General features: G+C 47.7%; 1 protein-coding gene across 6 annotated transcripts in view; it reads left to right on the forward strand.

The window, feature by feature from the left end:
• The window catches only part of Myo10 (myosin X), a 70,482-nt gene extending 49,262 nt beyond the window's left edge, over window positions 1-21,220 (forward strand). For all 6 annotated transcript variants that reach the window (XM_026783691.1, XM_026783693.1, XM_026783696.1 and 3 more), the window contains 13 exons: window positions 775-868; window positions 2,036-2,091; window positions 4,631-4,773; window positions 5,604-5,798; window positions 6,681-6,838; window positions 7,587-7,710; window positions 8,449-8,746; window positions 12,467-12,674; window positions 12,983-13,119; window positions 13,902-14,022; window positions 14,415-14,867; window positions 18,033-18,224; window positions 19,812-21,220. In XM_026783691.1, coding sequence (XP_026639492.1) covers window positions 775-868; window positions 2,036-2,091; window positions 4,631-4,773; window positions 5,604-5,798; window positions 6,681-6,838; window positions 7,587-7,710; window positions 8,449-8,746; window positions 12,467-12,674; window positions 12,983-13,119; window positions 13,902-14,022; window positions 14,415-14,867; window positions 18,033-18,224; window positions 19,812-19,913 — 2,281 coding nt within the window. In that variant the 3' untranslated portion in view covers window positions 19,914-21,220. The remainder of the gene's footprint in view (window positions 1-774; window positions 869-2,035; window positions 2,092-4,630; window positions 4,774-5,603; window positions 5,799-6,680; window positions 6,839-7,586; window positions 7,711-8,448; window positions 8,747-12,466; window positions 12,675-12,982; window positions 13,120-13,901; window positions 14,023-14,414; window positions 14,868-18,032; window positions 18,225-19,811) is intronic.
• Window positions 21,221-23,008: the final 1,788 nt, after the last annotated feature.

A 23,008-nucleotide genomic window follows, 5' to 3' on the forward strand; every position in this document is an offset into this window, starting at 1 on the left:
TCTACGGCTAGCTTTATGTGGAGATGTTATTTTCCCCCTTAAATATCCCATGCACACCCAGTCTTTCTTCCGTGCTTAGCAGTAGTGTGTGTCTATTACATGTAGGAATAGCCTTGAGAGGAGAAGGGTGCCGTGGCCGCTCCCTCCCACTCCGTGTTTGTGTAATCAGTGCTGTCTGTCTGTCTGTTCGAGGTCATGTTCTCTCTGTATGTCTCAGTTCCCGGTTCTAGCAGGAATTTGGTTCTGCTTGGGTTTCTCTGGAATGGGCATGCCTTCTGCTTTTCATGGTCTTCCTTTCTCTGACCATGGTGAAACTAAAAGGGAGAAGACCCAGTTGGAGTGAAGATGGAAGAATTTTGATCAAAATAGTTTTCTGCTTTTGACTTAGCCCCTGCCTTAATTCCCACCTCCCTTGTGCTTTTATTCACTTAGCTGAAAGTCCTGGCCGGCCATGGAAAGCACTTGATCTGAGGCAGTTTATCCTCCATTGTTGACTTTCTTGATTGGTGTCCTGTAGGACATGAGCCTGGTACTCACTGATGTCTGAGTCTGGTAGGGGGGAGACTTACTGTAACAATACATCCTGCTAAAGGCAGTTTGGGTGATTTCTTAACTTTGCTTGCGATAGTACGTACCTCCACCTGCCTGTGAGAAACAGACAAATTGCAAGCAAAGCTGCTCAGAAGAGATGTCTCGTGGGCAGAAAACGTGGAAAAGCATTGTTTTGCCCCTCTGTGCTTGGCCACCATTGACCATTGCCCTCTCTCTCCACAGCCAGTGGTTCAGCGTGCTTAGTCAGGTCCACTCATCCACAGACCAGGAGATCAGAGAGATGCATGATGAGCAGGCGAACCCCCAGAATGCTGTGGTGAGTGAACACTGACAGGGTGGGGTGTGCAGAGGTGACAAACCCCCAGAATGCTGTGGTTGAGTGTAAACTTACTAGGGCAGGTGGGGTGTCCAGAGGTAGTGAACCCCCAGAATGCCATAGTTGAGTGTATACTTACTGGGGGAGGCGGGGTGTCCAGAGAATTTAATGATGGGAAAAAGTCAGCTTGGACAAGAGGGTGGGACTGGATCTATTTAGGTAATCTTTGTAAGTAAAAGAATAATGGTTACGGAGAAAAACAGGACTATTTAAAATCTTAAATTCTGTTTAAAATCTTACATAGAAAAAGACAAATCACAGGTGAGTTCTGCAACATTCCTCATCCTCTACCTCAATCTTAAAAAAAAAAATCACTATTTTCATGATATTACATAAGCACTGGAAAACTTAAAGAATCAAATTAATTGCAAATAATAGTTTTTGTATTCCAAACACACAGGAAATTATATAAAATCTTTATTTTTAAAAATAAAGATTTCCCCATGAGGAAACAATACATTTTTTAAAGAAATTTTAATTTTTAAACATTTTATAGTGACTTTTAAAAATTAAAGATGAGGTTTTTTGTTTAGCTATGTAAGGTTTTTTACCATACAGTTTGGGGTTTTTTTTTAATGTGTTTATTTTTAGTTGTATTTAAGAGGCTAGTCTGCATGTGTGCTACAGTTGCTGTCAGGACAGAAGAGGGCCTCAGATCCCCGCGGAACTGCAGTTTTCCGAGACTGTGAGCCACCCAGTGTGGTTGCTGGGAAGTAAATTCTCCTCTGCAAGAGTGCCATATTCTTTAATCCCCGGGCCCAGAAAACTTTAAAATCCAAATTTTCTTTGCAGAGTAATTGTTAAATTAGTAAAGGATTGGTAAATTTACACTTGAAAAGTTGATGAGTGTCTTCTGTAAAAACATTTTCCTAACCAGAGGGACTGACAGATGACCGTGTGTTCTGAGGCGCAGACCCATGCCCCATCTAGAGACTGTCGTTCATTAAAGGGTAGCAACTTTTCTTCAAAATTACTGTCATTTTGAAGCTCGCCCGAAAAAAGCAGGCATTTCTTTGCTTTGTGGTCTGAAGAGTTACAGCCTAGGGATGTCGTGTGATGTCATTCAGCTCGGGCTCCTCCCTCACCATCTCCTTTGTTCCTTTCCAGGGCACACTGGATGTGGGGCTGATTGATTCTGTGTGCGCCTCGGACAGCCCTGATAGGTAAGCTCAATACAGACACAGAACATCTGCCCGTCCCCAGAGGCGGCCTTGCTGCTGCTGCCTGTGCCAGGCTCGGTATGAACCCTTAGCAACCCCCTCATGCAATCATCCAGAAGGTGACTTCGGTGGCTAAGGTCAATGAGAAGCCAGATCTTGACATTCCATTTTCAAATGCCAACTGCAGCCCAAGAAGAGCATGGTGTTTATGTGAAAGATCTACTAGTGGTATCTTTTCTTCTTCATGTTTTTTTTTGACACAGGGCCTGGCTGTGTTAGCCTAGGATGGAGTCAAGTTTGGGACAGTTCTCTTGTCTCAGCCTCCCCATTTCTTGGACCACATGTGTGAGCCACCATACCTAACAGTCTTGAAATTCTTATTTTTTTTTAAGATTTTATTTATTATTATGTATATAGTATTCTGTGTCCATGTATGCCTGCAAGCCAAAAGAGGGCACCAGATCTCATTGTAGGTGGTTGTGAGCCACCATGTGGTTGCTGCCAATTGAACTCAGGACCTGGAAGAGCAGCTCCAGTGCTCTTTACTGCTGAGCCATCTCTCCAGCCCAAGTCTTGAAATTCTTACAGCAAGAAAACGACTGTTTAGGAAAATAGTACTCCTGCATATGGAGTCTGTAGTGTTCCTTTCTCTAAAAATTAATGACCTTGATGATTTATTCATGTAAAATAGACATAATAGATGTAAATCCAACCATAAGCCTTGTCCTTGACATTTCTGCTTTCCCTGTTTGACCTTCAAGGCAAACCATCTTTAGGTTGGCTTGGTTGACACCCTGTCTGTTGTTGCCGCTTGTAAATTCCTTTCTTGGTCCTTGGCAGACTTAGTTGTTCTAGGGCCAGAGTCAGAATTAGAACCAACTGCTACCCAGTTAAGATAGCCAGAAAGTAAATATGAGCGTGTTAAAACTTATAAAATCATAGTAAGAAATAATAATAATAGCATCTGCCAGGCAGATTGAGAACTCTGAGGTCTCTGAGACTCTTGGGAGATGAGGATCATTTGTCTCCAGAAGTCAAGCTGCACCACCTACCTTATGCCTGGCTTAGGAATGTTCACACCCATGCTGGCAGCACCAAAGACCCAAAGTTCTTCGTGTTTACTTAAGTTTTACCTTACTAAGCCTGCTTCTTGCTTTTTACAAACCCACCACCCCAGCAAGCCTGGAGGGTGTCTTCATCAGGTTGTCTGCTACTGTGGAGAGACACCACAACTCTTAGGAAGGAAAACATTTAATTGGGTTGGCTCACTTACAGTTCAGTCCATTATCATCATGGCGGTAAGCAAGGCAAGCATGGTGCTAGAGAAGAAACTGAGAGCTCTTACATCTTGACTCACAGACAACAGGAAGTGGTCTGAGACATTGGGCATAGCTTGAGCATATATGAGACCTCAAAGCCCGCCTCCACAGTGACACACTTCCTCCAACAAGCCCATACCTACTTCAACAAAGCCACACTCCTGATAGTGTCACTCACTTTGGGGGCCATTTCTTTCAAACCCACACACAGGGGATGACCCATGCTGAAAACTTGGCATTCTGATATTCTAGCTTTCCCACCTTTCTGAATCCTTCACAGCTATAGTTTTGGGATTTGGTTTGGATTCATTTAGTTTTTTTAAGAAGGGTTTCTCTGTGTATTCTGCCTATCCTGAAACTCACTCTATAGACCAAGCTGGCCTTGAACTCACAGAGATCCAATTGTTTCTGCCTCCTGAGTGCTGCGATTAAAGATGTGCGCCACCCCCGCTACAGCTTTTAGCTGAGGCAGGCAGTCCGTCCGGTTAACCTTTCTTTCATGAACTCTGGTAGTGCTTCGTTACAGTGAACACTGAAGCTCACAAGACAGGAGAATTCATAGTAGGATAGGTAGCTGATGAAATTAGTGTCTGCACAGTCCTGAGAGAGCTGCTGAGCACTGACAGACGGGAGCTGCGGGACAAAGTGAGTTTCCATTATCACTTTATCCCTGACTGGGAAATGAGCCCCTGTTGGGTGGCTTTGAAAACTTGACCCAAGTAGCTTTTTGTGCCAGGCACAACCAAGGGCATAAGATGTTCTCCCGACACCGAGTTGTTAATCCTCCTCCATTACCGCTGTCTGGTATTTCATTCTCAACCCACAGAAATATTATCCAAGGCTATATCTGGAGGCAGGAAGAAATTGGTTTTGGAGATGCATTTTCAAAAAAAAAAAAAAAAAAAAAAAAGATCCCCCATGACCACCTTATTTTGCCTCCCCGGGACTAGTTTGTTCTGGAAAGTCTAAGGGAAGAGATGTTTTCTCTCAGGACTTATCTGGATGAGTGTTTTGCTCCAAGTTTGAAGGTTAATGGTGCATAAAGTAAATGCTACGGAAATATGAGTAAGGGCTGCCTTAATACGAAATATAAATAGCGTGCCAGTGTCTCCCAGGGACCCCTACGCCAGGGGAACGCCCGCGAAGCCTTGGTGCAGACAGCGGTAAAGCCCACACTAGGTCTAAGAGGCTCCGCCCTTTTCTCTTCCCGTCTCGTCTCTCAGGCCCAACTCATTTGTGATCATTACTGCCAACCGGGTGCTGCACTGCAACGCGGACACGCCGGAGGAGATGCACCACTGGATAACGCTGCTGCAGAGGTCCAAGGGCGACACCAGGGTGGAGGGCCAGGAGTTCATCGTGAGAGGTGACTGCCAGCTGTGTTTCCATGTCTTCCTAAGTCAGGGGCTCTCACTAAACCGTCAGTGCAGCTGGAGTAGGTGGCCACTGAGGTCCAGGGAATCCTCCTGTTTAGGATAACAGGTGCTCACCGCTGTACTCAGGCTCTTTACATGGATGCTGGGACTGCAAGCTCAGACTCCCATGCTTGTACAGCAAGCGCTCTGTGTCACAGCCATCTCTAGGATAACAGGTGCACACAGCTATGCCCAGGCTCTTTACATGGATGCTAGGACTGCAAGCTCAGACTCCCATGCTTGTGCAGCAAGCGCTCTGTGTCACAGCCATCTCTAGGATAACAGGTGCACACGGCTATGCCCAGGCTCTTTACATGGATGCTGGGACTGCAAGCTCAGACTCCCATGCTTGTGCAGCAAGCGCTCTGTGTCACAGCCATCTCTAGGATAACAGGTGCACACGGCTATGCCCAGGCTCTTTACATGGATGCTGGGACTGCAAGCTCAGACTCCCGTAGTTGTGCAGCAAGTGCTATGTGACAGAGCCATCTCCTGACTTCAAATACCTTCTCCAAGTTGGTCTGAAAAAATTTGAAGAAAAAAAAAGGCAACTATTATGGCCATTTTCTAGCCAATAGGTAAAACTGAAGCCCTTATTTAATGTTTTACAGATGTAAATGATGGCATGACACTTAGGGTTTTGCCTCACGTTTGTTGCTTCTATGGTCGGGTCACGGGGCGGGGCCTCAAGCATGTCCGTCCCTAAAGCCCTCTGCTGCTATTCTTTACCTCCAGCCCCTCCTGATGGTTTTCTGACAGCCACTTGAACCTTCCCTTCCAGGGTGGCTGCACAAGGAAGTGAAGAACAGTCCGAAGATGTCCTCTCTGAAGCTGAAGAAGCGCTGGTTCGTCCTAACCCACAATTCCCTGGATTACTACAAGAGCTCGGAGAAGAACGCCCTGAAACTGGGCACCCTGGTCCTCAACAGCCTGTGCTCTGTTGTGCCCCCTGACGAGAAGATATTCAAGGAGACAGGTACCTAAGGCCACAGGCTGAAGCATAGCCAGGCTGGAGACACAGGGTGACAAGTCTCAGGAGGCCGGGGCTTGCTCCAGTGTGAAGGGATAAATGTCTACGTAGTGTAGTGTGGATTCTTCCTCTCCAAAAGAAGTTTCTGTTCTTGATCTATGTCCTGAGGCTGGCTGGGGTTGGTTCTGAATGCTTTTTATTTGAAGCTATAGCGAAGACAGTTTGTTGGGGGGCACAATGCAGAAAGATACTGGTAAGAGCAATATACATATAGGCTTTCCAAATCATTGTATTTTAGCCTAGTGCATAAGAAACAGCTAAGTAGGCAGATTTGTTTTGGTTCTTCCCCTAATTTGTGGCACTGTAAGAGTTTGATTTCTGTCTCTAGTTATGATTTGGGGCTTTTTAAAATACAGTTGCTCCGTCTTTGTCGGATGTGGGCAGTAGCACGAATCTTGTCTGGGCATACAGTATCTAGCAGCGCTCTTTGCTAGGGGGCAGGCTGAAGCAGGGGCTGGAAGGAATGTTAGGATGAGCTGTACATCTGACTTTTGTGCCAGTCCCAAGAGCAGGGCATTAGCCTGCACCCACTCTTTTTCTGAGAGAGTCCGCTTTTGTTAAAGTATTTAATTCTGGACTTTTTGTTTTAGTATTTGTCTCCTCTTGACTACAAACTCCACCGGGCCAGGGACACTTGTTTTCTGTCTGTCACTGTATGCCTAGTGCCAGACACAGTAAGTGTAGAACGCCAGTGTTTACTGAGTTAAACCACTGACTAAGACTTCGCTTCTTGTGTTGCTGACCGGGGCTCCAATACAACCTTGGTTGGGATTTAAACCTTGGTCCCAGAGGGTGACGTTGACATATGTGTGCTGCACTGCATTGCAGGCTACTGGAATGTCACCGTGTATGGGCGCAAACACTGTTACCGGCTCTACACCAAACTACTCAATGAGGCCACTCGGTGGTCCAGTGCCATTCAAAATGTGACTGATACCAAGGCTCCAATCGACACCCCCACCCAGCAGCTGATCCAAGATATTAAGGTGAGAAGAGAAGCCCAAGAGCTCCTTGTGAAGTCTTCCCTTGGCAGAAAAGACCACAGGATTTCACCAGTTCAGTTCTCGCTCATGCTTGCATATTTTTCAGTTTAGAGTCTCAGTGAGATTCTCAGTGAGATTTTACATTAAAAATGTTTGTCTCTATAAAAGTGTTAGAATTTGGCACTCTATATATAGACAGAAGGTTGTGTGTGAACTGGTTAGGGACCATCCGAACCATCCCAGGGTCACCTCAGCCCCAGTTGGGGATCTCTTAGAAGCGACAGTAATTCACTTCTCAGTGCTCAGTCCTAGGCCACAAAAGTCAATACACAAAGAGCCCAGAGCGGAGGGCTGGCGATATGGCTCAGCCATAGAGTGCTTGTTGGTGTGTACAGGGCCCTGGCCAATCTCTGAAAACAAAGAGCCCAGATTGATCCAGAGCACACAGGATCCCTGGGTGGCTACCTTGAAATAGCCAGAAACAACAAATCTCATTGATTTCATTAAATTGCTATTCGCTGCTTGTAGGCTTAGTTGTTCAGTAAACATACGCTGTTTGAAAGAACCAATGCTTAACCAGCTGCCACCAACCTTGCTCACGGTCCTGGATTCGCGTTGGCTGGGAATGATTAACACTAGATTTCTCTTCTCGGGAAGTCGGTCCTGTGTGCGGGCGCATGGTAGGATCTGCTGAGTGTGAGCTCCCACAGTCAGCCCCTTGCTTTCATTAAATGGCAGCTTTGCGTTCCAGGAGAACTGCCTGAACTCCGACGTGGTGGAGCAGATTTACAAGCGGAACCCGATCCTTCGATACACGCATCACCCCCTGCACTCGCCGCTCCTGCCTCTCCCCTACGGGGACATAAATCTCAACTGTGAGTTCAGGAAGCCATTAGGATCCTCAGGGCCTGTGGTTTGGTTTTTCCTGTCAACTTCAGCTCTTAACACAGAAGCGTTGCTTATGCGGAGTTCCTAGGTCATCATAGGCAGGAAAGAGTCAGTAAAATAGACTGAAGTCAAGATTCAAAGGGACATCAGAGAATGCTAGCACTCTCCATGAGTTCAGAGTATATAGTACCGCTTTACAGTGGTGTGAAGCTGGACCCATTCAGCCCTCCCTGTATTACATCCCTTCTATCTTTACTTCTCAATACAGTGTCCAGTTATTTGTGTGTGTTCATTCCTTCACCCTGAAATGGCTTTGTAGCACGATGCTGCTCAGCAGCGGCCTGTGCGATACACGAGGCAAAAGCTCTGGGATTTAGAGTTTGTGGTGTTTGTTGCATTCAATGCATTTCTGACTTGCCATGATTTAAGCTATAATGGATTAAATCAAGGTCAAGAGGTCCTAGACAGTATTGCGCTCTAAGTGAGGAAGCTGCCCAGCTGGAGTTCAAGTCAGCATTTCGTGTGCTCAAGTTTCAGCTGCACAACAGAGCAGGGCAGTCCCCTCACCGCTTCCCCCCCCCGCCCCCCGCTTTGCTCAGCTGATTCGAATACATGGGGAATAGGGTGGACACTGCACTAGGAAGGGCTGTTTGCCCCCCACATCACTCCTTCCTTTTTTGTACTTCCAACCTTTTGAGCGATGGCTGTTGATTTTCTTTTTCTAGTGCTCAAAGACAAAGGCTACACAACCCTCCAGGATGAAGCTATCAAGATATTCAATTCACTCCAGCAACTGGAGTCCATGTCCGACCCCATCCCCATCATCCAGGGCATCCTGCAGACAGGCCACGACCTGCGGCCTCTGCGGGATGAACTGTACTGTCAGCTCATCAAGCAGACCAATAAGGTGCCCCACCCTGGCAGTGTGGGCAACCTGTACAGCTGGCAGATTCTGACGTGCCTCAGCTGTACCTTCCTGCCGAGCCGAGGAATCCTCAAGTACCTCAAGTTCCACCTGAAAAGGTAAGGAAGGCACGGGGGGGGGGGGGGGGGGGGGGGGGGGGGGGGGGGGGGAATACTCTGAAAGAAGCTGGGCAGAAGCTTGTGCCATAACGGGCTGGATTCCAGCACTGAACACTGCATCAGGGGCCTCCAGCCAGACCCACAGGCCCTTATAGAAGCTAGTATGGCTTAGGTGCCCCTTCTCCCTTTAAGCCGTACAAAACTGTATAGGGATCCAAACAACTATTGGTGCAGCACTCTGATACATTCACATTAGGTGCATCTGGTTGCTACTACTCTAAATATAGAAAACCCCAACTTGGATATTTTATATATATATATAAACTTAGTTGTTAATGGGTTTTCTTCTGAGGTTGATAGCCTGAGGTTATGGAAACATTTAGTTAACAAAATGATTACCTGGGTGGATCTCAGTAGCCCTGGACCTGCATCTCATTGCTTCCTGTATGGCAAAAGCAGTTAAAATCTCATTTTACTTAACTCAGGCAAACACACTGCTTAAAGCTGGACAAGCTAGCTCATTCTAGTAAGCTCATCACTTAGAAGGCTGAGGCAGGAGGAACAAGAGATCAAGGCCGGCCTGGGCTACAGAGTGAACCAACCCCTAGCTCAACAAAACAAAAGGCAAGGGTACCTGGTAGCACACATCTTTAATCCTGGCACTGCCGGAGCCAGAGACAGGTGGGCCTCTTGAGTTCGAGGCCATGGTCTTTGTTGTTGTTGTTGTTAAAGGCGGTGTAAACATTTCCTGTCTTAGCGGTGCTGGTGCAGCGGAGAGACCTGGCAGCAGCCCACTCACAAACAGCCATTCTTTCTGCTGTTTGAAGTAAACTCAGTCAGGGAAAGCTGGACCTTAAAAGACACCGATGATTGCTTGCAGTGCACCGCGCCCCTGTGTCTGCCTTCGGTGCGCTAGACCTCAGTTCGCGAGCTTCGGGCAAGGGGCCTGGAGGTTGAACATACAGACGCAGAGACAGACCGACACACGGACCTTTTAACACTGATACAGAAAGCCCCAAGAATGCCCCCTTTATTGTGTTCAGGGGCAGATTATATAGAGATAGCCACGCCCCAGCCAAACCCACCAGAAACCACTCTCCTGCCTTCAGGAACTCCTGAGGGTCTCGTGCTCAGAGCAGCTGTAGGCACTCAGATCAGGGGAAAACAAGTTGTTTACAAGAAATTCAGGATCTGGGTCTCACTGCTGCCAACATCTCCCCCCTAAATTTTTTATAAAGCAGAAGACCCTCCTGTCCACACAGCCTTTTGGTCTCTCCTGCACCTAGATTCACTTTGGCCAGTACTCTATTGAACCTATACTCAGGAGAGAGTGACCGCATCTCCTCAGGAGAATACTGGCTTTTAGGGAACACAAGAGAGCAACTTAAGCCTGTGAGACAGGTAGATTCAAGTATCCCAGAGACTGTTGGTTCCTCATACTATTTCCCACACACCCTCTTCCCCTCAAGTGAACAGAGGTGTGTGACCATTTCAGACTCGGGACTTTTAGGAGTGGCTTTGCCATGACCCCAGGAGCAGACAGAAACCACTGCTCCTTCAGCAGTCCTCTAACATACCCCAGCTGCCATACCCCCGTGGCACATTCATTCTTGTCAGCTGAGTGCATGGAAGACACCTTCTCGCTTGTGAACCTCTTTGGCTTCCCTAGCAGCTCAGCTGATCCTGCTTCTGCTAAGTGACCATATACTGCATTCTCATGGGTTATCTGGTCTTATACAGGATTCAGAGATGAATGCCCATGGCAACAGGTGTTAAGATTGCCAGCAGTAGGGTCCCCAATCACCACTGGACCCAACCTCCCATTTGAGCTATGGTATTCAACCAGCCCTTTGGCTAAACAGTTACAATGTGGTGTGCTAACTGTAACATTTCAAGGGCTATTCAAGTAACCATTGAGTTGTTTCACCACATAAGAGGCATTAGCAATATTAACAGATGTCACACAAATGAAATAATCAACAAGACATTTGTTGTACCAGCCATAAGTCCACCTGCTCCTACAATAGGGCAGTCTGTTGATTTAAATTCGCCCTGCCGCAGACTCTTCGGCGTGCAGAGCCTGGAACTGCCACTGCCTTTTCCTGGCCCTGCGGCTGCGTTCTCGGGCAGCCCAGTGGGGTCTGTGCCCCAGCTTGTCTCAGCTCCAGCACTTGTTGTTGCGTTTGCTGATACTCCTGGCACTGCTGTGGCATCCGCCAGGCTCGGCACCGACTGGGCTGAGGCAATGTGCCTTCCACCACAGCCACCTAGCAAAGCTCTGCTCCAGCTGCCTTCTAGCCCCAGCTGCATTAGTTCTGGGTCCAAACTGGTGCATGGAGTGGAGAGGAACTCAGGGAAGCAGGCTTGCTGCTCTCCAACCACTGAAGGGGCCCCACTTAAATTATCTTTTAGGGAATTTGGGTATTGTCTGTCTGGCTACTTCCTGCTGAGCGGGGACACTGCATTCTTAGGGTTATTTACTGCAATTTACTGCCATTTTCCAGCTGCACTCCGACCCGGGTTGCGGTGACAGGGAAGAGGGGGAGGCTCCACCTCCCCACTCCCCACCAAGCTGGAAGGTGGAGGCACAGTGGGGATGAGCAGCTGGCCAATGGGCCTTGTCACTGTAGTACTGTGCTTCTGCGCCTGAGGCCCGCGCTGGAAGGAGGCCCAGCGTTCAGACCTCCATAGTCCTTGAGGCAGGTCCCGGGGTTTGCACGTGTCGCAGCCCCTCAGCACCTGCCACCTGGAGCCTGCCACCTGGAGCCGCTCGGCCTTGGAGCCGCTCACACTCCACTGCTACATTCCAGGAGGTCTCGGAGATTCAAACCACATGAACATTGAATAAATCCTTAGGCTCTCATTGTCTATGGAGACAAAAACAGAACCTCCTTTCCAAAGCATCAAATTCTTAAGCCCATATTTTAATGTCAAAATACCTTTCTTAGCAGTTCCTAGAATCAAATGTCTTTCTCCAGTCCAGAACACAAAAGACAACACAATCAACATATCATACATCTGTACACATTTATCTTTTTAGCTATAAACATTCTATCTTTTCCCAATACATAGGTCCCCTCCAGCTGGGGACAACCCTGATCGCTCACCCCTCTTTCTCGGCTGGACTTCCACTTGCTGCCAACCCGAGCGAAGGACGTCAGGATTAACACATACCTCAGTCCACCCTCACCTTCTGAGGGCAACCTCTCAGCATTCCCTAGTTCCCGATATCTTGGTGGGGAACCTCCAATTGCCATGCACCGCACCCCCTGTCTGCGCTCAGTGCGCCAGACCTCAGTTCGCGAGCTTTGAGCAAGGGGCCTGGAGGTTGAACATACAGACGCAGAGACAGACCGACACACGGACCTTTTAACACTAATACAAAAAGCCCCAAGAATGCCCCCTTTATTGTGTTCAGGGGCAGATTATATAGAGATAGTTACGCCCCAGCCAAACCCACCAGAAACCACTTTCCTGCCATCAGGAACTTCTGAAGCTCTCCTGCTCAGAGCAGCTGTAGGTACTCAGATCAGGGAAAAACAAGTTGTTTACAAGAAATCCAGGATCTGGGGTCTCTCTGCTCCCAACAATTGCTCGTGTCACCACTAGGAGGCAGCCTCCCTCCCTCCTAACCTCTCCTTGCCCAGCCTTCCCCACAGCCCAGCTCCTTCAAGCCAGTCAGTCTTTGTGCACAACTCACAGTTCCCCTTTGTCTCCTAGGATACGGGAACAGTTCCCAGGAACCGAGATGGAAAAGTATGCCCTCTTTATCTACGAATCTCTTAAGAAAACCAAATGCAGAGAGTTTGTGCCTTCCCGAGATGAAATTGAAGCTCTGATCCACCGTCAGGAGATGACGTCCACGGTGTACTGCCATGGCGGAGGGTCCTGCAAGATCACCATCAACTCACACACCACAGCTGGGGAGGTAGGGAGCGCTGACAGCCCCTTGTGCCTGATGCTCGCCTGCCCAGACATCCGTGGCTCCTAGGTTGAGCATAGCCACAGTGGTGTTTATGTTCAGCGCATCTGCATGACAAATGGGAAGTAAATACAACCAGCAGCCAACAGCAAGCCACGTGTGTTAGGCTCTGGGGCCGGCACGCAGCCAGCAGTTTCAGGAGGCTGTGTGGACTCTCCCATGCCACCAGCCCTCTCTGAGTTCACGACATTGCGTGTGTGCTTCGTGAAGTGCACACAGCCTCTGAAGTGAGGGCCTCCTCATATGTCTTCCAGGTGGTGGAGAAGCTGATCCGGGGCCTCGCCATGGAGGACAGTAGGAACATGTTTGCCTTGTTTGAGTACAATGGTCTCGTGGACAAGGCCATTGAAAGCCGGACCATTGTAGCCGATGTCCTGGCCAAGTTTGAGAAGTAAGTTCTTCCTCCCAGTGCTAGAAGAACATTTGATGCTCCCTTTTTGGCCTTGTCGCATGCTTCCTTTAGGTTTGTTTGTTTGTTTGTTTGTTTGTTTGTTTGTTTGTTTTAACCTGTATTGATGTATTTACCTGTCTTCTCTGCCATCTACATGTCCTGACTCAGAGACAAAACCATGATCTCAACGCTGATTTAGCTCATCCTCAGCCCTTCCACCCCCATTCTCTCTCTTCCAGCCCCTGTATTCCATGTCTCTTAGAACTGATGTTTTCACTTACTACCAATGAGCTTCGAAATGATGGTAGACTCACGCCGTCACCCCAGCTCTCGAAACTGCCTCTCATGTCCCTTTCAACAGTGCATCCCTGATCTCAGACTTAGATTGCCTAACTCGGCAAAGACACTTGGCATCCGAAGGCAGGTAGTCTACTGAGTAGTCACCGCAATTTTAACTGGGAAAACTCAGTCGAGATTTATTAGAGGAAGTGAACAAGTAACACAGATTCGATGGTACCAGTTCAGCTGGGACCCTCAGTGAGTCCCTGCCAGCAGGCTTTGCCTGAAGGCTTTCTCGTTGGACCTTCCCTCTGGTTAAAGCACTGAGGAACTCTGACACGTGCTGTCTTGCTATTTTGTTTGTGTGACTGTCCCTTATGTCATCTCCCCCACACCGTGCCAGTACCACCATAGGTAGGACGTCTGTGTCCTCGGAGTGCGCTGTGGGTCACCAGCGGCCCGATTCCAGTTTTGCTCAGAGTCTGTTGTGGCTTCTGTTTTAGGCTCGCAGCCACGTCAGAAGCTGGGGACACGCCATGGAAATTTTACTTCAAACTTTATTGCTTCCTGGACACCGACAGCGTGCCAAAAGACAGCGTGGAGTTTGCGTTTATGTTTGAACAGGTAAAAGGAACTTTGAGAAACCAATTCCTTTGTTTGAGGCAGGCGTGAAGCCCATTACTATGCCATATAAATTAACTGCTCAGGTCCTCGGGATTAGGTAGGGCAGTAGATTTCCCAGCGAGGAAAAGCTAGCAGCTCATTTTGTAGAAGGAAACCTTACACATAGGAGGAATAAAAGGTATTGCAGTGTTGGAGGGTACCTGCGAAGGGGAGGAATTTGCCTTGAAAGCAGTGGGACGTGCTTTGCTGGAGAGAAATCCAACGTAAAAGTGGTGGGCTGTGCTCCGCTGGGGTGGAATTCAGCTTACAGTCCACAGGGCATGAGGGAGCTGGCCTTGGGGCTTCCTGTAATACTCAGCAGCTATCTGACCGCAGCTCCTCTCACCTTTCAGGCCCATGAAGCCGTCATCCATGGCCACCACCCAGCCCCTGAAGAGAATCTGCAAGTTCTGGCTGCCTTGAGACTGCAGTACCTGCAGGGGGATTATACCCTGCACACCTCAGTCCCACCCCTAGAGGAGGTTTACTCCCTGCAGAGACTCAAAGCTCGCATCAGTCAGTCGACCAAAACCTTCACCCCGTATGAACGCCTGGAGAAGAGGCGGACCAGCTTCCTGGAGGGGACGCTGAGGCGCAGCTTCCGGACCGGGGCCGTGGTTCGGCAGAAAGCAGAGGAGGAGCAGATGCTGGACATGTGGATTAAGGAAGAAGTCTGCTCGGCTCGAGCCAGTATCATTGACAAGTGGAAGAAGCTGCAGGGAATGAACCAGGAGCAAGCCATGGCCAAGTATATGGCCTTGATCAAGGAGTGGCCTGGCTACGGATCCACGCTCTTTGATGTGGAGGTAAGCGCTGGTCATTGTAATGCCTCATTGTGAGCAGGCAGGTGCCACGTCCTGACCACACCGTGTCAGAGTCTGAACCTTGCCAGGTTCATACTGAGGGGAAGAGGAACAAAAAATGGACCTCTTGGCTCTGTGCTTCCTGGATTTTACCATTAGCCTCTTCTTCTCCCAAAGGCGCTTTTTGATTTATTTTGTTGTTTTCAACTTTATTCATGTATTTATTTAGTGTGTGTGTCACATGTGGAAGAGGACAACTTATCGAAGTCAGTTCTCTCCAACCCCTCTGTAAGCTCCAGAGTCCATTGAACTGAAGTAGTCAAGCTTGGCGGCAAGCACCCTTACCCACTGAGCCGTGTTGCTGGCCCACCAAGGTTTTTTTCTCTTCCTTTGTAGCAAATGTTTCTATCAATAGGATCATCATTAGAATGACTTCTATCTCTGTGTCTGGTTGGCTGTCTGGCTTGATTTCTGTTGGTGATGAGGTAGACTAGCACCTGGCCCAGCTGGCTTCCAGCTTGCTCTGTAGCTGAAGATGCTTTTGAACTCTTTTCTCCACCTCCCAGGCCTTAAATAACTTTTTTTTTAATACAAGCTGTTGACCTAATTCTTAAAATATTTATTAAAATCTGTGGTTTTTTTTTTAAAGCCTTGTTTTTAGACTTATATACTTACTTAGGAACTTTATACATGCAGATTTAGGAACTCCTTATCTAAAATACTTGGGGAAATTTGCCCAGATTAACAGTTTTTCTAATTTCAGAATTTTTACACAATTTTTTCTGCTTGAGTATCCCTGGTCTGATAATTTAGAATATTCCAGAATTCACGTTACCCCATCTCCTCACTTGTCTTTTTCCAGATGGGGTCTCACTGGGTATCTATGGCCGGCCTGGAACTAACTATGTAAACCTTTTTCCAGATGGGGTCTCACTGCGTATCTATGGCCGGCCTGGAACTAACTATGTAAACCTTTTTCCAGATGGGGTCTCACTGCGTATCTATGGCCCATCTGAGGTGAGTCAGGTTTACTAACTATGTAAACCTGACTCACCTCAGATGGGCAGAGATCACCTCCCAAGGGCTGAGATTAAAGGCAAAATCCAACCTCATTGTTTTTGGTTGTTGTTTTTGGTTTTTTGAGACAGGGTTTCTCTGTGTAGCCCTGGTTGTCCTGGAACTCACTGTGTAGAGCAGGCCGCCCTCGAACTCAGAGATCCACCTGCCTCTCTGTTTCCTGAGTGCTGGGATTAAAGGTGTGCACCACCACCTCCCAACAGCAAAATCCAAATTTTCTTTCTTTTTTTTTTTAAATATTTATTTATTTATTTATTATATATACAATATTCTTTCTGCGTGTATGCCTGCAGGCCAGAAGGGGCACCAGACTCCATTACAGATGGTTGTGAGCCACCATGTGGTTGCTGGGAATTGAACTCAGGACCTTTGGAAGAGCAGGCAATGCTCTTAACCTCTGAGCCATCTCTCCAGCCCCAAAATCCAAATTTTCAAAAATATATTTGCCTTTCCTTTTTTGAATTCTGGGGACTAAACTCAGGGCCGTGTGAGTACCCTACCACTGAGTGACATCCTGAGGCCCTAGTGCCCAAGTCCTTCAAGTCAGCACAGATTTTAAGACATTTCCGATTCTGGATGACTAGGTTAGAAACGATGGGCTTGCCCTTGCCTCGTGATGTCTGCTTGAAGGAACAGCATCTTAGAAAGAAGAATTTGCCACCGCCTCAACCCAGTACTAATTCCCGACTCCCCTGTTTAAGATCCCTGCCTGGAAGGAAGTGTAACCAGTGGTGTAGAGCAGAGGGATGCTTGTCAAACTGGCCTGCGTGTCAAATCCCGCCACCTCCGTTGTGTGTTTCCTCTACAGCTGTGGAGGCCCTAGTCAGTGCCAGAGATCACAAGGCCTGCAAGACCCAAGACATCCTCCCCCCTCCCCGCAAAAATGGTTGAGTTTCCCAGCCCCCGTACAGATGAGCTTCTAGATTTCTTATGGCTGCAGCAATTTAGCATGGTCTTTGATGACTTTAAGTAGAAGCTTTACAGAAATCTAAGTACTGATTACATATTCCAAAATGCTTTAATTGCTTCTGGTAGGATGCTGTTCTGGGTGTGGTAGATTGGTTGATATGGTTATGTCTGTTCTGAAGCAATAGTTCTCAACCTGTGGGTCGCGAACCCTTTCACAGGGGTTGCCTAAGATCGTTGGAAAAAACATATTTTACATTATAATTCACAACAGTTGGAAAATAACAGTCAGGAAGTAGCAACAAGAATGACTTTCTGGGCCGGGCGGTGGTGGCGTATTCCTTTAATTCCAGTACTCAGGAGGCAGAGGTAGGCGGATCTCTCTGAGTCCAAGGCCAGCCTGGTCTACAAGAGCTTGTTCCAGGACAGCTGGGACACAGAGAAACCCTGCCTGGAAAAAGGTTGGGGGCCACCATAACATGAGGGATGATATTAGGGTTGCAGCGTTAGGAAGGTTGAGAACCACTGCTCTGATTCACAAATAAGGCCCTTTGTGCCCTCTGCACGCTCTCTTCTGTGTCCCCAAACGTACGCCACCCCTTTATGCTCTGGTTCCTGTCATTCCTGCGTTGCCGTTCCCTACACGGGCTCTTGTTTTCCTCCCTTTGTTCTGGAGTTAGGCCCGTCAAGTGTGTTTACACTGAACATGTGGCCGCTTCTTGTGGACAGATGTCAACACACAGTGATTGGGAGAATTTATCTCTGTGATCCTAGGCAAACCAGTCCAGACAGATTGAGGACAGACCTAGAAACAGCAGAGCAGAGCTGGCTTACCCAAGGTGCCTGGCATTGCTGTTTGGTTGCTTGCCCAGCTGGTGTGTCCTGGGTTTCTGCTATATGGCTGATTCAGGTGCCTCTAATAGAAGAGCTAATTCAAGGTGGAGAGAGGCCTTCTGAAGAAGTAGAGCACCAGTTGGCTTTCTGCAAACCCTAAAATTGATTAGCCAGTCAGAGATCAACCAGTGTGCACCGAGATTCAGTTTCTCCTGTCTCTGTGCTGGCGTGCTGACTTTGGTCAGCATCATCTACCAAGCACTGGCCTCAGTGCCTGTCTTGTGGCTTCTAGGACGTGTTCTGCCCTGCCTTGTCCAATGCTGACTCACAGTGACTCTCTTGCCCCTATAGTGCAAGGAAGGCGGCTTCCCCCAGGAACTCTGGCTGGGCGTCAGTGCGGATGCCGTGTCGGTGTACAAGCGTGGAGAGGGCAAACCATTAGAAGTCTTCCAGTATGAGCACATCCTCTCTTTCGGGGCACCCCTGGCCAACACGTACAAGATCGTGGTTGATGAACGGGAGCTGCTCTTTGAAACAAGTGAGGTAAGAGGCAGAAGCAGGGTAGACAGGATTCATTCAGGATCTCTGTCAAAGAGGAGAGCCGCGCTCCCATCTCCTGGCCGCCTTTGACCAAGTCTCCTCAGTTGGCAGTGATACCTTGCAGAGACTAGGAGATGAAGGCAAAGGACCACAGCAATCAGACTCTACTCTGGAGGCTGGAGAGATAACTCAGCAGCTAAGAGCACGTGTTGCTTTTGCAGAGGACCCTGGTTCAATCCCACACAGTGGCTCACAACTATCTTCTGACCTCCCCAGGCTCCAATCACACATGTAGTGTACAAACGTGCATGCAAGCAAAACAGTGGTGTACAAACGTGCATGCAAGCAAAACAGTGATGTACAAACATGCATGCAAGCAAAACAGTGATGTACAAACATGCATGCAAGCAAAACAATGAAGTACAAACATGCATGCAAGCAAAACACATAAAATAAGCCAAATAAGACATATATATGCACACACACATACACACACAGAGATGATTATACTACAATGGCATCCACAGAACAGGGGACCTGAGGGGCCTCCCATCTAGCCATAGTTGATGGATCACAAAATCATATTCAAAAAAGCCACTGAATCTGTATGCTAGCAGCTCCAAACTTGAGTAGCTGTAGTAATAAATGAAGAGGCCACATGAGGCCTCCACAAAGGGCGCTGCTACCAAAAAGGATGAATTGTACGGTGCCTATGATGGCGGGTCGGAGGGTATTTGAAGAGCTGTTGGGATGTGGCGGAGGATGAAGCTTAGTGGGTTGTTGAGGAAAGTATGCAGAGAGAAGAAAGAGCCCAAGACTCTGTGACAGGGGAGGGTCCTGTTGCTGGGCCGTGTCATTTAGGCGAATCCCATGGAAGGTAGGAACCTACTGTGAAATCTGGGACTGTAATACAATACAGCAGTGGCTTTACCAGTATCAGTATGCGGTGAGACTGGAAGGGTAGGAGGAGATATAGAAGCCTAGTAAGATGCCTTTGCACTACCCAGGCTGACAGACAGATTGGCCAGGGAAGGGAGAACAGGGGTGGCAACATCATTGGAAAGATGCTGATGAACGATCCCAGCTCGGGAAAATGTGTGGTTTGCAATGGAAGTGAGCTAGGCATCGGGCCAGCTGGTCATAGCCCTGTCCTGGCCCCCAAAGCTCTCTTCGGCTTCTTCCACTGCTTCCAAATGAATGGAGTGGAATTAGTGACTGTAGCCTATAAAGGCTGATGTGGTTTCCAAATTTCACCATTTTAAGTGAGACTAGCAGTTCAAATCCTAAAGTACAAACTCTGCTGTCCAGTGTACTTGTGGTGTACTGACTGCAAAGCCAGACAGCTTGCATCAAATAAAACCCCTGCTCTCTGTGCCGGAGCCACCAGGTGGTGCATGCTCTATTTAGAAAAGCTCCACGTTACTCTCTCTGGCTAGAAATGGTCGGCTGAACCCTTGTCTTCCTGCGAGTCTAAAGCCCAGACTTAGCCTAGCAGCTGCTGGTTCTTACATGGAGGACAGTCAGAGGATGTCGCGGAGCTAGGTGCTTGGATCTGGTCTCTACCTTGTGTGGTTCTGCTCTCCCCGGCAGGTGGTGGATGTGGCCAAGCTCATGAAAGCCTACATCAGCATGATTGTGAAGAAGCGCTATAGCACCACACGCTCCGTGAGCAGCCAGGGCAGCTCCAGGTGAAGACAAGCAAGCCCATGTCATTTTCAGATCTAAATGTGCCCAGGCCAGCGCCAGGTCCTGACCCAGCTTTGGAAACACAGCTGCCCAGGCCTTCCGAAACCAGTCGTCAGAGGGAGGAGTTTCCGGGACTCCTTTCCCCCCAATCCACTTCAGTGATCACGTATTAAGCTGTCAACCTTAACCGTCTGCACAATTTCTAAAGCTTTAGTACTCATAGATACTTGCCTTAAAAAAAGAAAGGGGAGAAAACCATGCTGCCACCAAAGCAGCCAGAAGTGCCTTAACTTGCAGAATCAACCCTAATCGACCTTAACTGTGCTACTGAGGGAATGCACTTTCCCCTTCTGGGAGAATCTGCAGAGCTTGAATTGTGCACTAACCTCCCCGCCTGATTTCCCGACTTTGAGGGAAGGTGAGGGAGCCGGGAGGGGAGACAGAGCGGAAGGGGACAGTGTGGTAGTCGGAGCGCTGCTGGCAGCCTTCCTCATGGACGGGTATTAACAGTTTGCTTTGTTTCATTTAAACGTCTGTGCTTGCCCGAGCATGTGTTCATACACTCAACACTTTAATCGTTGTTGCGTGCGCATTAAACACAAAGGGAAGAGGATGTGCAATGGTGTAAACAGTCTGTCTGTATATTTTCATAGTTCAGAGTTATAGGCTCCAAGGTGGTTTTACTAACACATCAGGACCCTGGATGTTCCTGTCTTTGCTGTATTTTGGAAAGAGACATTTTGACTCGGTTTCATTTTACATGTACCAAGGGCTGCGACCTGTGACTGCTGTATCCCAGCAGGTCTGTGGCCCGTGGAGATAATTTATAAACCACTCTTAAACTGCTGGCCCCAGTGCTGTTTGTAGAACAATATGAAGTCACTTTGGAGTCGTTTATTTCTAAAAGTTAAGTTAATTCTGTTGTTGTCTCCTCTGAAGGGTAGTTTTGTATCATCTCTCTGGACATCATAGCCATGTTGAAAATGGGGAGAGCTGCTGCCTTCCCAAACCCTGTAACCCCCCAAGCAGACCTCTAAAGGACTCTGAATGCTGAGGCCAAGGCGTCAATGAAATTTACCCGTTCTTTCGTCCCTAGCTCACGATGGTGGCCTGAACATGGCACCTGTAAATAACAGCGTTTATGACCAGAAGAAGAAGAATCTGGACTTGGACTTTTATTTTTATATGGAAATATTATAAAGGTGGGCCAGATGAGTCTACTCACAAAGAAAAGTTTAATTTGCCTTATCCCTGTGGACAGCTATATGAAAGTGGTGTTTGTTGACTCACAAAGTCTGACAATAAAAGATATTAGCTAACATGATGTGTTTACTTTATTTGGATAGTTTTTAATAGCTATGTGAGGGGGGGGTGACTTTGGCATTTTTATTTTTAGGTTTTTTTAAATTTTACTATATTGAGTTACATAAGGCCATTTTTCTCAAAACGTTTAATATACACAACTCGGTATCTTATCACCTCTGTTTATGCCACTGTGTTCACTGTAATAGTGAAATGGAATCAACCTAGATGTCCACCAGCAGATTAGTGGGTAGCAAAACTGCAGCCGGGGTGCACAGAGGAATTTTATACAGCCACAAATATAAAGAAAATAAATCAATAGAACCCAGGCTCAAAGAGATAAGGTCCAGCCTGGAGGTGGTGGCGCACGCCTTTAATCCCAGCACTCGGGAGGCGGAGGCAGGTGGATCTCTGTGAGTTCGAGACCAGCCTGGTCTACAGAGCTAGTTTCAGGACAGGCTCCAAAACCACAGAGAAACCCTGTCTCGAAAAACCAAAAAAAAAAGAGATAAGGTCCAGCACTTTCTCTCTCATGCACATCTGAGCTTCTGATTTGTGTGTGTGTGTGTGTTTATGGAGATGAGTGTGAGTGGGGACAAAATCAGAAAGTGGCCCACAAGAAGGGGAAAAGGCAGGGTCACAAAGAACAACAGAACGTACGGACCTGTTAGAGAAGGTGGACAGTGGTGCAGGTGCTGTCAGGTGTCATGAGGACGAGGGAGAGAAGTGGGTATGGGGGAGCCCACTAAATTAGCATGGAAAAATAAAAGATATTTTCGCAGGGCAGAATTCTTAACAGGGGTGTGTGTGTGAGTGCGCGCGCGTCCATGTACCACGGCATGAGTGTGGAGATCAGAGGTCAGCCTGTGGGAACCGGCTCTCTCCTTCAGCTGCGAAGGCGATGCCCTTACCTGATGGGCCACATCACCAGCCCTGTTCCTAGCTTTTGTTTTCCAAGGCTGCATCTCATCCCTTTGATAGCAGTGCTAGAGTTGGCCAACAGTGGGATGCAGAAGCAGGACCCATAAATATCAATACACCGGGGCATTTGCTTGGTAGCTGGGTGCCTGTTGCTAAATTACTCTTTCCATTCCCTCATGGAGTAAAAAGGTAATTTTAAAAATTAAATTGAATTAAATTTAATAATGCCTAGAATCTCCTGCAGATTCAAGACATGGCTTCACATTGAAGAAATTTAATTGGCTTCCTCGTTAGAAAAAGGAAAAACCCCAAACTTCAACATAAATCAATTGATCATAATCTATTAAGTATATACTGTCACGTTACCATGTGGATTAAAAATGCAAGACATCAGCGCTACTTTAGTGGAACTGGCAAAGGACACAGAATTTTGTTAAGCTACCCAGAGCATAGCTGAACCACGTCTAAAGTTAAGGAGCAGGACACAACGTCCTGCGGTTCGCTTTGACTGCCGAGTGCTGACCATTGGGCAAAACTGCCTTTCATCTAAACTAAAGACCTCTAGATGTGGACGGAATCACTGGAATCAACAGCCTAGCTGCTCAGGTCAAGGTAGGCCTGTCTTCCTACAGATTTCTTAGCCCACAGGATCTTCTGGAGCCTGGCAGGCCCTGCGCTAAACAGCAAAGCTCAAGTGCAACCTTCCACGACCACGGAGGACCCAAAAAAGAGTAGCTCTGGGTGCCAACCAAGTAAGTTCTCTGTCATTTTTTAATCAGTAACTCAAGTAAAATCTTATCCTTCTCAAAGATCTCTGACAGTTTGATAGCTGAGAGGTTTTCCCAGATTACCTCACCAAACAAATTTCAAACCAAATT

Source organism: Microtus ochrogaster, chromosome 19, assembly GCF_000317375.1.
Source record: "Microtus ochrogaster isolate Prairie Vole_2 chromosome 19, MicOch1.0, whole genome shotgun sequence".
In the NCBI taxonomy this organism is placed as follows: Eukaryota; Metazoa; Chordata; class Mammalia; order Rodentia; family Cricetidae; genus Microtus; species Microtus ochrogaster.